This window comes from Pleurodeles waltl, chromosome 4_1 (genome assembly GCF_031143425.1).
Source record: "Pleurodeles waltl isolate 20211129_DDA chromosome 4_1, aPleWal1.hap1.20221129, whole genome shotgun sequence".
Classification (NCBI taxonomy): Eukaryota; Metazoa; Chordata; class Amphibia; order Caudata; family Salamandridae; genus Pleurodeles; species Pleurodeles waltl.
This window is the reverse complement of record NC_090442.1, coordinates 604,705,268-604,722,019: the sequence shown is the minus strand read 5'-3', so window position 1 is coordinate 604,722,019 and position 16,752 is coordinate 604,705,268. Positions and strand designations below refer to the sequence as shown.

Genomic DNA, 16,752 nt, shown 5'->3' with positions numbered 1-16,752 from the left:
CAGGCAGCTGACGTGGGACACCATCTGCATCACTTCAGGGACTCCTCTTCATCTCCTGTGCTGCACAGTTCGTTTTCTTCATCCCTCCTTGACCTGGTCCTGCATCCACAGAAGGGTGGGTAGCAGTTCCTGCCACGACCGACCACTCCATCACAAACTGGACCTGGTCCCCTTCCTTTGCAGGGCCTCTTCTGCCAGAATCCACCTTTGGGTTCTTCCAGTTTTGTTTGAATCTTGCACAATCTTCTTCCTGTTGGGTTTGGGGAAAACCAGGTACTTGCCTCTGCTCTCCTGGTCACTGGGGGTCACTCTGGTACTCACATCGTGGGGTTCCTAGTTCCTCCAGCTCCCCTCTAAGGATTCCATATCCTTGGGTGGGGGACTGTATCTCACATTCTAATTTCTTAGTATATGGTTTGGCCCTCCCCTAGGGCACTCACTATTTTCTATTGCTTTTGCCAATGCTTATTGCTTTCTATGCCCTTGTGAATATAATAGTGTGTTTATTTTTCTCCAGTTGTGGGACTGCCTATTAGTATTCAGTATTTGTGTTACCCTAATAAAGTACTTTTATTTTTTTAACACTCTGTGGTTCTTTCATGTGTGATGGTGCTGTGTGACTATAGTGGCATTATATAAGCTTTGCATGTCTTCTAGATATGTCTTAGCTGCTCATCCACAGCTACCTCTAGAGAGACTTGGATTCTTAGACTCTGCCTACACTTCACTAATAAGGGATACGTGGACCTGGTATAGGTTGATAACACCATACACTAGGCCAGCTTCCTACAATACCTATGACAGCCAACCCTAACATGTGATTGGAAAGAAAAGTGAATGTTCCATCACTACGAAGGTTTAACAGTCAGAACACCAGTAGATAAACAAACAAACTGTCAAGCGATACTAGGATTTAAACCTTCAACTTCCTGAGTGGCAGCACAAGACCGTGACCATTAGGCCAGAAATGACTTTGTTCCGCTCTCACCCACCTACCCTGTTATATTTTGTGAAAGCCCCGGGGAGGTGGGGCCCCCCCCAGGACTTGGCCCACCTGAGGGCTACAGTTAAACAAGTGCGGGAGCCCACACTTGGTTTTGTGTTTTTTAATTTTTGCCGGATCCGCTGCGAATCGAGGCAAACTTTCTTTTAAAAAAACGCTTTTTAGCTCTGGAGGAGTCCCTCTGGGACCCCATCACCAGAGCTAAGGGGTCAGGGTGTCCCTACCCTAGCTTCTTTGTCTTTTCTTACATTGTTTACCAGGACTCGCCGAGTCCGATAATGGCTGCTAACACTTCCTTGTTGAAGTGTTGGCAGCCAATCAGATCTCAGAACAAGATCGGGAGGGTTCACAGAGCCTTTGCGCCCCTATATGCACAAATTTGGATTTCTTTAATTTCTCTAAAAACAACTGAATGAATTTAAACCAAATACCAAAAAGGTTGCTTTCTGGATCAAGCCCTAACTTTCTTGTGCGCTCTCTCTGTTCAAAATTCTGTAAGGAAAAATGGGTGAAAGCACTTTGGGACCCCCCTTTTTTCTTAGCCCCAGCCCATATCATGGGCAAGGAGGGGCCGGTGAGGGGCTGTATCTATATATATATACATATATATATATATAGATATAGAATCACAACAAAATAGTCAGCCAGGACAACAGCCAGTCAGGGCAAAAATGTGTATCCAAAAGGATCCAAGAAAGAAGTAACTCAAAACAGATGGACTTGCAATGCTTTTTGAGAATTCAGCAGTGTCAGCTTTGTAAGTTAAGATACCAAATGTGGAATCTATGCAGTCCTGAGATCTCTTGATAATATGCAGTACCAAGTGGTGTTGGCAGTGATGTTAAGTCCATCAGGATGCAATGATTTTAAACAGTACATCCAGAACTTTAATCTGTATCCTTTCCTTTAAGATATGTTCCACAGGGAAGATCTTCAAATCTGATAACAAATGGTCCAAGGTTAAAATGACTGGCCACATGATGGTACGTTTCTTATTAATTATTGCTGATTTGTGATTCATGAATTATGTATGGAGGAGATTCACTGCTTGGCTTCATAGTGTTTTTCTACAACTTTGTCATTGGTACTGAATCATTTAAATAATGCATACTGATCGACATTTAAGATGCTGTCTTTTCATAAGTTTGTGTTGTAAAAGGTCTTGTTATTGGTGATGTTTTGTGTTGCATATTGCTCCCATAGTTGGCTGATAAGCATCTTGACACTCACTACTCCAGTAAAACTTCAACTTTTTCTTCACCATTCTGGTTTCAAGTAAACTGTCCACAAGTGACTTAACATTTCAGTATCAAATCATTATTCTTTACACATATCTACCTTCATTTTTGGTCTCCTCTGCATTACAGGCTCGATCTAACAATATACCAAACTCCATCATACTAACATAGCCTAAACACCTACTCCAAAATGTCCTCTTATAAACGTCGAACATGTTTTCCCACATACAATATCACATTATACAATTTATGGACTGAGAAATTACATTTAAAATTATTATACATGAATGTATCCACCTTTGAGGACAAAACCATTAAATATCACAACAGAATTCCCAATATATTAGCATACAGTAACGTATGAGAAGCATGTTGTAAAGTACATTAACAAAAACCAAAACCAAAACAAAAAATGACCTAAGGTTTTAAATACAAACATTTTCACATGTAACATGTTGTGTTATGTTATCATATATATATTTGTAGTGCACACGTCATTCAAGAGTGTATCCTGGCGGCTAGAAAAGGGAGGTGCTGCCCTGGCTGGGGCCGAACTTTAGAGACAGGTTTTCAGTTGTTTCTGCATTCTAGGACTGAGCTGCCAGCTCTAATGTGCAAGGCAGCTCATTCTAGGATTTAGAAGGTAGGTACGAGAAAGCACATCGGCCGGCTCTGGTCTTTCAATGCGGGGGACATGGGCAAGCCGTAGAATGGCAGTGCAAAGATGTCTTTAAGGATGTGGAAGCTGATGCAGTTACACAGGAAGGCAGGTCCTTGGTTGTGGAGTGCCTTGTATGTGCTTGCGAGTGGTTTGAGAAGGGCACATTTGAGAAAGGGGAGTTAATAGAGGTCTTTATGTCTTTGAGGTGCGAGAATATGTGGGTGTTTGCTGAGAGGTTTAATGTGAGTCTAGCCCCTGTGTTCTGGATTACCTGAAGTCTCCTGGTGAGTTCAGCAGAGATGTGCGTTGCCATAGTCTAGCTTGCTGGTCCTGAGGACTTGGGTGATTGTTGGAAATGATCATCATTTGAATGTCATTCCTCCAGATTTTTTGCCTTTTTTTACTGAACCAGTTTTTGTTGGTCATGAAGCTGGGGCAAGAGGAGTGGAATTCCTTCACTGTGGAGAAGATTTCTTTTGAGTTGCTAATACTGTGGTCATTTTGGTTGGTCGAGGCTGAGCGCTTGTTAGATCTGAGTTGCTGGTAGTTGTGCTGGAGGGCTAATTTGTAGGTTTGTCTGTTGTTGTCGTGGGTGTGTCTCCATCAGTTCTCCAGCTGTTTGGAATGTAATTTGAGTTGTACATTTTAAGTGTACCAACTTGCTTGTGGCCTGGTCCGTGAAGTGGTTTTGAGCAGGGCCATGGTGTCCGCACAGAGGGTGATACAGCTGTTGAAGTTGGCGATGGATAGACAGATAATACCAATAATACCAAATACTATTCCAAAAGTATAATACCAAAAGCAATAATGTAAACTGGAGTGTAAGGAGTATGTTCTGCCATATGATAACCCCTTATGACTATAACAATAAATCCAACAGTTATATCATCAGTATCAACACTTCCACAACATAGTGAAATCGTATCACAGAAATAAAACATTTTTAAATCAGCATTTCAGTTCAGAACAATTCTAGCTGCTTACCCACACAATCACGCACACTCTTAAACATTCACTCACTCTCTCTCATTTACATTTCATATCCACCTTTCAGAAGTGATGGCACGATCAGTGTTAAGGTTATGTTAGTCTATTCAGGTTTTGTGCTACTCTTGACAACCTCGTCAACTTTAACTTGTCTTTCACTTGTTTATTTTTTCAGGGAAAATATATACCTATAACTAAGGCTGACAGGGGAAGAATACTGCCACACCAGAGGCTCATTACCGAGCTACAGAGATCATTCCTATCGGCATTCTGGCTATCACGGACACAACAGTGACTCATTTCTTCACATATGGTGGCTAGTTTGGGGGACATTTTGGCAATCCCCGCAAACAGTACTCCATCCTTGATACATGACACAGGGCCCATTCTTGATGACATACTAGTGATATTCGTAGTTCCTCCTTCACATAGTGTGAGCCATCATGACAAAAGTCTGCCTATCCTTAAATTAATATTGGGCCACCTCCATATTTTGAGGCGATTCTTGACAGAAGTGTGGTTTTCTATTACATAATGGTGGCTGTTATGCTGAATAATGCATCACATTAAAGCTCAGTAGATGCTGGGCACATTACTGCTTTTTAATGACAGAAGTCACAACGTTTCTTGACTAACAATGCCTATTCCTATTCAAAGAGAAGGGGCTTTATCGCATCAGGCTATGAAGGGTTATTGCTGGCAAAGGGGCTGATCTTTATTAAAGTTTGCATTCATTAAAACTACGGGTTTGGTTTTTCAGACAAAAATACACAATTTAGTGCCATACACTTTAGACATGAAACACAGCAGGTGCCTGGTACATGTGTATACCTACAGTTATTTTTTCTTCCTGCTCCTCCGCCTTTTGTACATCCATTTCCCACTGCTGAAATAAAGTTAGGAACTGTTGGGAATATTCAGTGTTCAGTTTCTGCCTGTAAAGAATTGATAAATCTGATAATGCAGCTCGTCCATAGAAAGTAAATAATCAAAGATTTCAACAATTTGAACAACTGAGAAAGATATATATTTTATTGAGTAAAAATATATAGTTGCATATGCTAAAACATAATTGCATATGATAAAACTGAATAAAAGATTGTGCACTTTTCTAAATAAATCCTGTATTGGGAAACATTTTCTAAAAGAGTTTTCTTTGGAAGTTTGTCCCCAACTCACGACTGGCAGTCGGTGTCGCCCTGAGATCGAATACCCAGTAACCTACACTGCCCTCATATATCTCTGGTTTGCCTTTTTCCATTATCAATGGAGTATCTTGGCGCACTAGGTTGCTTGTAGAGGTGCAACGCAAGATCCATTTTTAACAGGACGCATCACAGACATGTTTTTGCAAAGCGCCTGCAATGCGACCTGGGCAATTCTTTACGCTGTGCTGCATGTGTCAATGGAGCAGAGTTCAAATCCTCTTTTTGCAACAAATCAAAGAAATTCGGCCTAATCAAAATTGAAGATGAAGGATTTCTTCAGTTAATCTTTGTGACTAGATGCTAGTGCAAGGAACAGCAGCAACCAGCTCTGTAGTCACGAAGTTCCATCACTGAAAGGACTATGGAGACATGGGATACTCACAGCTAGTATTCGATACCTGAATCTGTCCCTTATGGACATATTTCATTGTAAAAATAGTCACAGTCTATCAAAGGCAGTGACTAAACCTTCAATGTTCTGAGATTGTTGCAAATGCCTTAAAGCACTAATAGGCGAGGAGGGGGGGGGGGGGGCGGGGGCACCAGTTGGCAGCACTGTTAAAAAAGTTTCAAATACAATTAAGGCTATCAGGGTCATTTAAATGCAATCCAATTTGTTTTTTTTTTTTATCCCTGCAAACACTGCCACTTTTCAATGCACGCTTTGCGAGGGTGAAACACATTTAATACACCTGTCCACTGTAACTTATTTAAAGCTATTTCTCATTATGATTTGTGGGTTTATAAATTCCTTTCTTTTTTATCCAGTCACTTTATTACCTTATATCAGGCTGTTACAGAAATTCATCTCAATGCCATCTATAGTTGAGTTCATCTTATACAAAGTGAGGAGCTACTCCCAAGGTAAAGAGCTGCTTATTGCAGAAAAAGAAAGTAGGACGGACAGATGTGTGGTTGAAGAATTCCCCTCTGCATGGTGAAAGGACTGTGAAGTGATTGGCTCCCTTTTTGCCCTGAATCCCTGGACCTGAACACTTTCTTGAAGAGATAAGGAAGATAGCCTTTTGGTAACTGTTGGAAATGTTCCTCTCTGCAGGGTCATACACAAACTTCTTTGCCTTTTTCCCTCCACTTGTTGCTTAATTCTTTTTTGTTGGCCTTAGGACTATGTACATTACCACTGCCAACCAGTGCTAAAAGGCTTGTGCCCCCTCCCTAAAACATGGTTTGATTTGGTATATACCTAATTAGCATTTTTAATTTACTTACAAGTCCCTAGTAAAGTGCACTAGTGTGCCAAGGATCTGTAAATTAAATGGTACTAGTGGGCCAGCAGCGCTGCTTGTGCCACCCACTTAAGTAGCACTTTAAAATATGTCCCAGGCCTAACTTTGCAGCCTGAATCCAGTGTTCCAACAATGTCGATTTGGTATTCAAAACACCTTGCCAAGCCTTTTACTCCCTTTTTATTATTAGATATATGTCACCCCTAAGGTAGGCCCTAAGTAGCCTATAGGGCAGGGTGCTATGTAATTAAAAGGCAGGACATATACGTTTAAGTTTTACATCTTAAACTCTCAAATTCATTTTTCACTATTGTTAGGGCTGGACCATTCGGACCATCGATCGGATCGTGGGACTCTCTGGATTCACCCCAGTGGGGAGAAGAGGTGGGGCAGTCAGCAGGTAGCCTAGATCCCTTCCGAGCCCTGAGACAAGAGAAACTGGCAGAAACAGATGGCACACTGGCAATGGAGAAGGAAACAGCATTTGTGGGGGATTGACGCGAAGACAAGTCCCCAGATCGGATGGAGGACTCAGCAATGACTCCAACGACCTCCACTGGATGAACTGTGCCTTACCGAGGGTGGAGAGACCACAATTTGCAGCCGAGTCTGAAGCAATATGGTTCGATGCCTGCAGCTCCCTGTCACTTGGGTGGATGGAGAGCAACCCAGCAGTGGCACAAAAGGGTGACGGTTTCAATCTTATTTTTGGTATAAGATCCGTTTGGTGCATGATAATGCTGTGACATCATGTGTCTGAGGGCACAGTACTTAGAGTGGCTTAGGTTAAATGAGGGGGGCCTTCTCTGGGACACCTTGACCACTAGTAGCTTTGAAGACCATGAAGAGGGATCTCTCTCTGCATACTGCATTTAGCAGTATAAGTGTAACACTGCTCCAGTGAATGTTATTTTAGGACCACTGGTCCGGGGAGAGTGTTTCCAACTGTTTACCAGGTAAAAGCGAGAGGGAATGGGGGTAGAGTTGGTTGTTTAAAGTATCAAACAACTGTGACATTAAATTGACCCACTTCCTTTTGGAGTGTTTCAATGTTTGGAGAGGTGGCAGGGAGTATGGGGGAACGAGTTGGGGGGGGAACTGCTGCCCATCGATTGGGATTTCATGAACCCATGACACTAGATAAGTATGATCCCCTTACCAAGAATGTCAGTTGTTTGAGTACATACTTAAAACGAAATAGGGTTTTGACTTTTCCGTACTCATAAAATACATATACCTTGTCTTCAGTAGACACACTTGATTGACTCGGAGGCTGAGAAATTAAAACAGAAATGGAAGGAGGTGGGGGGGGGCAAATGTACTCGTCTAGTTATTCGTCTTATGCCAGGAAGGGAAGGGTGTCAGTGTGGGTAGCCATTGGGGTACCCTTCAGACTTCAATACTCAGAAGCAGGTGTGAAGGGAAGGCATATCCTCTTGCCAGGGACACTAGATGGGAGAGAAATCTGCATCCTCAATCTTTAAACACCAAACACGGATGACAGATTTTTTAGTAAAGATCCAGGGTCTATTGACAGACTGCCTTGGTGTCCCGATATTGTGAGCGGGGGATTTTAACTGCGTTATTAGATGGGGCGCTTGACAGACATCCCCAACGACTCGCTGCAGAGTCTCACATGGCGACTGTATTATGTCAGGTAATGTTCATTACAGGCATGCCGGGGTATGGCGAGAACTCCACCCACTGGACAGAGACTACTCATGTCACTCTATGACTCATTACAATTATAGAAGACTATACCAAGTACCAAGGTCGGGAGGCATTCTCACCCAAGTACAAGATGTTCAATACATTGTGGGGGATTTATCAGACCATTCCCCACTGAAGGTTGGCACTGAGAATGCTGCCAGGGGCCTTGCTGGACCAGGAATGTTAGGAAAATCTCACAGTACATTTCGGGGCATACCTGAGGATCAACTGAGGATCCACAAGCACCGGGGGAATGAGTGGAAGGCACTGAAGACGGTGGTTTGTGGGGGTGCCTAAGGAAGGTATACAGAGATAAGCAACATTTACAAAATGACCTGACTATACAGGAGACCCTGCTAGCAGACTCACAGCAGCTGGAATCGAGAGGCAGGTATATGGGGACAGAGCTAACAGAGGCAGGAACCCTGGGAGAGATTTAGGAAAGATTAGATAGGCTGACACGACAAGGCTACAGGCAGCGCCTGCATAGGGAAGGTGATAAGCGTAACAAATTGCTTGCCTGGATTCTAAACAGAGAGACAGAAGTTGCTCTGGTAATGTGACTGTGGCGATCTGACGGAGGTAAGGGCCACAACTCAGACTGCAATGAATCACACATTTAGGGAACATTTAAGTTAGATATACAGGAGAGTTACTTTGGCAACTCCGGGGGACAAAGCATCTTTTCTGGCAGGTCTAGAGCTCCTGCAGGTGCCAGAGATCCTCCAGGAGGAGCTGTAGGTGGACATCACTTTGGAGGAACTGCGGGGGGCTTGCAAGCAATGTCTGCAAATAAATCTCTGGGCAGTGACGGAAAGATTTCTAGCAGTCATTTCGGCCCCTACTAACTGAGAAGCTTTTCAAGGTCTTTGAAAATGCACGAGTGCAGGGCGAATGACCCCATAGCTGTGAGAGGGCCTTTTATGCAAAATGCTGAAACTGGGGTGGGATCCATCAGATGTCACATCATATTGACTATTATCCATGATTAACTCTGATGCCAAGGTAGTGTGTAAAGTCTTGCCATTGCGACAGATGACAAGCAAATTGGTGCATCAGTATCAGTGTAGCTTTATATCTGGAAGTAGCACACTCTTTAATTTGAGACATTTACCTCAAGTGTTGCACTCAGTAAAGGTCTGAAATGAGGAGATGGTCTTGGTATTAGTGGATACTGCCAAAGCTTTTGACACATCAGAATGGATGTATTTAATGGATGTGTTCGTAATGGTAGAGTAGCGGCAGAGGAATTTGGGGTACAGCATGGCACCAGGCAAGGATGCCCGCTCCTGCCAGTTTTGTTTGCATTGGCTGTGAGGCAACTAGACATTTAAGATTCGGAGGCCTTTGGGGTTCGGGATTCCACTGGAGCACACCACCCACATCCTTTCTCTCTATGCTGATGATGCCCTCTTTTACCTGTTGGGGGTGTTTGTCCTACCTTTAATGGAGGAGCTTGGTAGGACAGAGGGCATGAGAGCTAGCCGGAATAAAATTATTCTTTTACCCCTGAGGGCCCTGACGAAGACCCCTATGGACCGCCTGCCTGAACTTGGTCTGTACTGCGAAATAAACAAATTAAGATACATTGGCATAATGGTGACACCCAAGAAACAATATGCGTACAATTATGGGAGGATGTTTGAGGGATCACACTTGTCCATTCAGTTCTGGACAGGACTAGCCCTGTCTACAATGTGTAGAGTTGCTATAACCAAAATGGTGTTTTTTCCCACGTGTTTATATGTGACTCATAACTCTTTGTGCCCCATCAGGCAGACCACGTTCAGGCGCTTAAATTGCCTACTGGTATCGCTCATTTGTGCAGGAAGGAGAAGCTGTGTGGCCCTTGACACCTTAATGCTGAAGCAGAAGGAAGGGCAGCTGGGACTACTGGACATGGAATTATAGTACTACACAGCACATGTTCAATATGGAGCTAAATGGGTGGCCGAAACGGAAAATAGCAACAAGCGGTTTCTCCGGGAGACGCATATGGATGCACCCTTGCTGGAACTACTGATGAGAGGCTTATGCCTGGGGCAGGAGTTCACTTTCCTGGTGCGTCATACTGCACGGATCAAGGAGCATATAGTCACCAGGATCCGTTCACCAGTGATCTAGAGGTTGGGCTTTGAAGTCATTTAGGGACATTAGCTTTACCATGTCAGTTGCTCGATGGCAAAATGGAGGATGTCAGATGTTGTATCTGTGGAAGCAAGACTGGGAGCCACAAGAGGCTTTCTCCTTGGGTCAGAGCAAATAGTTACAGTATGCCCAAATCGCATGAGCAGCAAGGGATATTTGGAGGCCATTTTTAGAAGTGCCAAACTTCTCAGATAGTCTTCAGGGACTTCTGGACATGGGGAGCACCTGGTGTTAAGCTGAGCAGGCCCGGAAAACCTTGGTGGCTACGGGAGCCTGGAATGATGCCCTGGAAGAGTACCTCAAGGACTTGCTCTTTGGTTAAAGGAGACTTTGGAAATGCCAGATTTAAGTTAATTCATTTTAACTATGTACAACGTATATATCTTATTCCACTTAAGCTAGCCAGGATTTATGTGGCCCGCTCGGCTGTGTGCCCTCGCTGTGGACAGGGGGAGCAACATTTGTAAATTTGGCATGGCATTGTGAGGAGATATTGATGTATTGGCAGGTGGTGGCTGAGCGGAATCAAGGAGTGACAGTGTTGACCCTAGACCCATTCCCTAAGCTGTACTTGCTGGCCCAAACATGGCCAGATGCAATATATATTCCTCCAAGTGGCACTCCTCCTGGCGAAATAGCAGGTCACTATGGGATGCCGGATAATAGGGGCTGGCTATAGACCACTGGCTGGTAAGTGGCAGTGGAGACTCACATCAGACTCTCGTAGAGACAAAAAGGTAACTATGGACTAAGAAGTTTGCGGGGACATACTTGCAACATTTGAGGAGGTGGGAGACACATAGAGAGAATCTGACATCTACATCTGGTTCATCTGGGGAATGGCCTGGGTAGCCCCTGGACGCCTTGGAGTTGGTGCAGTAGAATGGGTACAGACACGAGGGGGATTCAAGTTATTTCCACGAGTCAAGAAAAAAAATGTGACTTGGAATATAGTAGTCTAAGGGGTTGTATAACAAACAGCTGCAATCAAGCGATTTGGGGGCACTTATGCGAGGGCCAGGTCACTATAGTAACACAAATATGTTGGTAAGAATGGAATTAAATGTCACGGCTGGGTTGTTTCCGAGTTTGTAATGCAAATATGTAATTATGTAAATGCATAAATAAAGATTTTTTAAAAACCCATAAAGGAAGCATTGCTGTATTTCCCAATCCACTGGTAAATTGAACTTCTTGGCAGCTCTCCACAGTAGAATATTAAACCAGCCTATGGATGGGCGAGTTATCGTCATCCTTGGATATGATGCAGTCATCCCATTCCTCATTACTTTTGCCATATTTCTGTGGAAGTTGATCTTCCTCTTCCTCCAAATCCAAGTACAGAGACTCAGGTGAGCCTTCCTCCCCATGTCCTTAGGCACTGGTAGCACTGGTAAAACATGCAGCTGGTTGATACCTCTGAGAAGTGTAGGAAAGTGCCATCTTTCTGGCATAGTTACCTCCACCTTTTGCCTGATGATAGTGTGTTTGGACTTTAGTTCATTGGGATCCTAGTAACCAGGACCCCAGTGACTGTGCTCTCTCCCCTAAATTTAGTTGCTAGTAACTTCTTACACCCACTATTGGCATACTGGTGCCACAATGTATGCCCCTAGTATATGGTACCTAGGTACCCAGGGCATGGGTACACCAGGGGTCCCCGATGGGCCACAGCATGTATTATGCCACCCATGGGAGCCCATGCAAACTGGGACTGCAGGCCTGCCGTTGCAGCTTGCGTGAAATGACGCATGCACCCTTTCACTGCCAAACATGACGACTTCACTTAGACATTATGGGCCTGATTACGGCCTTGGCAGAGGGGATTACTCCGTCCCAAATGTGATGGATATCCTGTCCGCCGTATTACAAGTTCCATTATATCCTCTGGAACTTGTAATATGACGGACGGGATAGCCGTCACATTTGGGGCGGAGTAATCCCATCTGCCAAGGTAGTAATCAGGCCCCAAAAGTCTCCTCTCTGGTAGGCCCTCCAGCCAAAGGACAGAGTGCATGTCTTTAAGTGTGAGGGTACCCCTGCATGAGTAGGGTAGCACTACAGACCCCAGGCCAATTCCTGGACTCTGCAAGTGCGGGGAAGCCATTTTAAGTTATGTCATGGACACTGGTCAACACAAGTGGTCCAACTACATAATGGCTTCTTGGAACTGAGGCATATTTGGTATCAAACATGTTGGAATCATGCAACTACACTAAATCCACTGTTAGTTGCATGATACCATGTACTCTGGGGGTTGCTTAGAGGATTCTCCAATTCTGCTTGTGCAGCCTTATGGCACAGCCCGGAGGAGCAGAACAAAGGATTTCCTGCAAGTAAGAGGTGTGTCCAGCTCTCCCTTTGTATTAGGTGTCTAACGGCTGGGGAGGAGTGGCCTCTGAGCTCCACCAGACTGTTTTGAAGTGCACATTTGGTGCCCTCCTTGCATAATCCAATTGCACCAGTTCAGGAACCCCGGTTCCCGCTCTGGTGCAAAACTACACAAAGGACAAGGGAGGGACCACCCCCCTGTCCAGCTCGTCCCCTAGAGAGGTGCACAGAGCTCTGCCGGGTGGCCACTTGATTCTGCCATCTTGGAAATAAGATGTGAAGAGGCCCTTGGGAGCCTCTGACTGGTTAGGCCAGGTGGATGATGTCCATGACCCTCTCTGATAGGTGGGTCACTCAGAGAGTGACCAGCCCCCTTTTAGGGTTACTTAAGGGCTCCCTCAAGGGTGGATCCTCAGATTTGTCAAGCAAGACTCTACAAGGAACTCTCTGCAAGACATCTGCTACTGGCCTCTGGAACCGCTGTTGATCTTCGTTGGAATCGAACAATTGTGCTGCTTTAGGTGGGAAGGCTACCACTGCAACATTGTTTCTCCAGATCCTGCAAGAATTCGGCAACATCCAAGGCTGCACATCCTCCAGGGTCACAACGACCCTGTTTGCACCAGGAAGCACAAAGAAATCTCTCTTGGAGTGAAGGAGTCACTCCCCTGCAACCACAGGCACCTCAAGACACTGTGGGGTCTGCTGTCCATGAACATCCGAAGATCCTGCAACACAGGTGGTGAGTCTGTGGCCTCCTATGAGTTCTGCTTGTCTTCTACCCATGTTGGGAGACTGTGGGGCCCCTGCTCCTGCAACTGGACTGGCACCCCTGTGCACTGCAAATGTTGCACTTGACAAGGCTTGTTGCTTCTTTCTCTGGTAGATGTTCAGGCTCCAAGAAGCCCCAGCCTCCAACACTCTGCAAATAGAAGATCAGCTCCTGTCCTGCAACTCCTGTGTCGTGGGACTTCTGGTTTGCTGGGCTAGTAAAGCCTCCTTGTGACTCCGTGTCCAGCACCTGTGGGTCACTTGTGGGGGTTCCATCAACTTCTGTTGGCCTGTGTGCTGAGGGCCAGCTCTGACTCCCCCTCCTGGGTACAGTCTCCTGACCTTGCTTCTCCCCAAACCTTTGCAAACTATTCTGGAAATCCTGTTTGCATTTGCCAGTGCTTGTTGGTGACCTTGCTGGTCACTAACCCTCTTGCAATCTGGAGATCGTCTAGGGACAGCTCGTAGGCAACTCCTGGGATCTTCTGATGCTCCTGGATCCCGCATCTGGATTTCTTCATCCACTGACTTGTGGGAACTTCACCTTCTGGAGGGTAGGCATTGCCACCTGCACCACCTGGGCACCTCCAAGAATGCTGGACTCTGTCCCCTACCTTTACAGGTACTTCACATCTGGAATCTGTCCCTGGGTTCCACCGACCTGGTCCATGGGTCGTGACTGCAGCTGGACAATCCTAACCATCTACAGTCTTCAGAGAGAGACCCTTCTTCCCTCTGCATCTGGTTCCCTGGTGTAGGTACTCCTGTCTTCTGGGCATGGTGATGGGGCATTCTCCATCCATCTTCTTGCCTGTTGGTTTCCTCGGGGTCCACTGGGAAGGGTCATGAAGTCCACAAACTCCAACCACTAACCTCTGTGTTAGTCAATGGGACAACTGGGTGGGTAACTACCTTACTCCTGGATTGCAGAGGCCCCTTTCTGTACTGACCTCTGGCGTTCCTAACTGCCCCCAGCCCCTAGCTAACTACCACACTTACCTTAGTTGGAGTCACTGTTTCACATTCCACTTTTTTAGTATATGGTTTGGCCCTCCCCTAGGGCCCTGTGTAGTTTTAGGCTATTTCTGATGGCTATTCTGGGTATATATGGTGTGAAATATCTCCAAAGGGAGATATATCAATGTTAGTTTAGTAGTAGTGCTGTAATAAAGTATCCTTTATTTTTGCGACACTTGTGTGATTCTTTCTTGTGAGTGAGTTACTGTCTGACAACTGTGGTATTGCAAGTACTTTACATTGCTCCTGGGTTAAGCTTTAGCTGCTTGCCTAAGCTACCCCTAAAGTGCTTCTACTATCTAGACACATATTCACTATCACTAAGGGTTAACTGGACTCAGTATAGGGTGCCACCATAAACTGAGCCAGCCTCCTATAGGGGGTGTATCTTTTGATGGTGGAGGTGGAAGGGAAGCAGTAGGTCATAAAGGCAGAGATGTAGGTAAAGTAGGCATGGCAGGCGCCGGGAGCAATGCAGGCATAGGTTGCCCCACAGGGTGCAGAGACAGTTATCTTTTAAGGAGTCCATCATCTGTTGCAAAGTAGCTAAAACTGCAACAGGTGCCTGTCAGGCCTTTGGCTCTCTCTTATAATGAATAGATTATAAGAGTAAGAACTGTCAACCATGTAGGTCTCTTGCTCATACTTGTATTTCTGGTAACTGTCATCTTCATCTGGAAGCTCCTCAAATTCAGGGACTTAGGAATGTAGGCAGCCTCCGAGGCGTCTTGATCGCTGAAGCAGGTCACTAATTCTGAATCCAGAATCTGGGCAAACTAGCTGTCACTCCAGTCAGTGAAAAGGTAGGTGTAGGAAAGGCTATTATGTGTCATAACTGATGTTGACCTGGACAGTGTCTTAGTCAAGGTGTCAAAGTTGGTGGTGCAACATTGACAGTGTTGTTGACAATGTTGTCTGTGGTTGAAGGAGGAGCTTTAAAGCTATCATCAACAGTATCATTATTGACGACATTGTCGTCGACGATTATTTCTTCACGTTCATCGTTGAGGCTTGATACACTGGGAATTCCATAAATAACGGAGGTTTCTTATTCAACAATGTTGAGGATAAAGAAGAGCCTATGTGAGGATCCAGGGAGGACATCACAGGAATTAGATTTTCTCACAGGTTCATATTCTTCCTTTCTGAAGTGTTTTACAAAGGGAACTACACTTTTTCCTGGAAGGAGGTTGATGCAGGTGCTTTAGATATGTCCAGCTCTCAAAACTCTACATCTCCTTTTATGCACTGCCTGCATGAAAGGGATCGGCTGAGCACTTCTCACAGAATTATCTCCAGATGAGGGGCATACCCATTAGGAGAGGGGTATTTCTTTTGCCTCTCCAAGACAGAGTGACAATCGCCTCTCTCTGTCAGTAAGAGTTTTAGAAGGAAAAGTGTTACAAATGACACAGCATGAAGCTTTGTGAGTTGGATACAAGCAATAAATGCCCATTGTTGATCTGGATCATCAGAATCAATTTGTTTCTATCCACAGGTACACAACATTCCACACATTCCAAGAAAAGACACGACAAAAAAGTCATGACATTCCAAGAAAAGACATGACATTCCAAGAAAAGACACGACATTCCAGACATTCCAAGAAAAGACACGACATTCCAGACATTCCAAAAAAAGACATGACATTCCAAAAAAAGTCATGACATTCCAAGAAAAGACACGACATTCCAAAAATAGTCATGACATTCCAGGGCATGACATTCCAAGAAAAGACATGACATTCCACATGACATTCCAAGAAAAGACACGACATTCCACACCTTCCAAGAAAAAACATGACATTCCAAAAAAAGTCATGACATTCCAAGAAAAGACATGACATTCCACACAACATTCCAAAAAAAGACATGACATTCCAGGAAAAGACATGACATTCCAAGAAAAGACACAACATTCCACACATTCCAAGAAAAGACATGACATTCCAAAAAAACTCATGACATTCCAAGAAAAGACGTGACATTCCACACGACATTCCAAGAAAAGACACGACATTCCAGACATTCCAAAAAAAAGACATGACATTCCACAAAAAGTCATGACATTCCAAGAAAAGACACGACATTCCAAAAATAGTCATGACATTCCAGGAAAAGACATGACATTCCACACGACATTCCAAGAAAAGACACGACATTCCACACATTCCAAGAAAAATCATGACATTCCAAAAAAAGTCATGACATTCCAAGAAAAAACATGACATTCCACACGACATTCCAAAAAAAGACATGACATTCCAGGAAAAGACATGACATTCCAAGAAAAGACATGACATTTCACACATTCCAAGAAAAGACATGACATTCCACACATTCCAAGAAAAGAGATGACATTCCAAAAAAAGTCATGACATTCCAAGAAAAGACATGACATTCCACACGACAATCCAAGAAAAGACATGACA

General features: G+C 44.5%; 1 protein-coding gene across 1 annotated transcript in view; it reads right to left on the bottom strand.

Moving 5' to 3' along the window:
- The window catches only part of SYCP3 (synaptonemal complex protein 3), a 280,848-nt gene that overhangs the window by 197,545 nt on the left and 66,551 nt on the right, over positions 1 to 16,752 (bottom strand). The window contains exon 4 of the mRNA XM_069227535.1: positions 4,725 to 4,824. Coding sequence (XP_069083636.1) covers positions 4,725 to 4,824 — 100 coding nt within the window. The remainder of the gene's footprint in view (positions 1 to 4,724; positions 4,825 to 16,752) is intronic.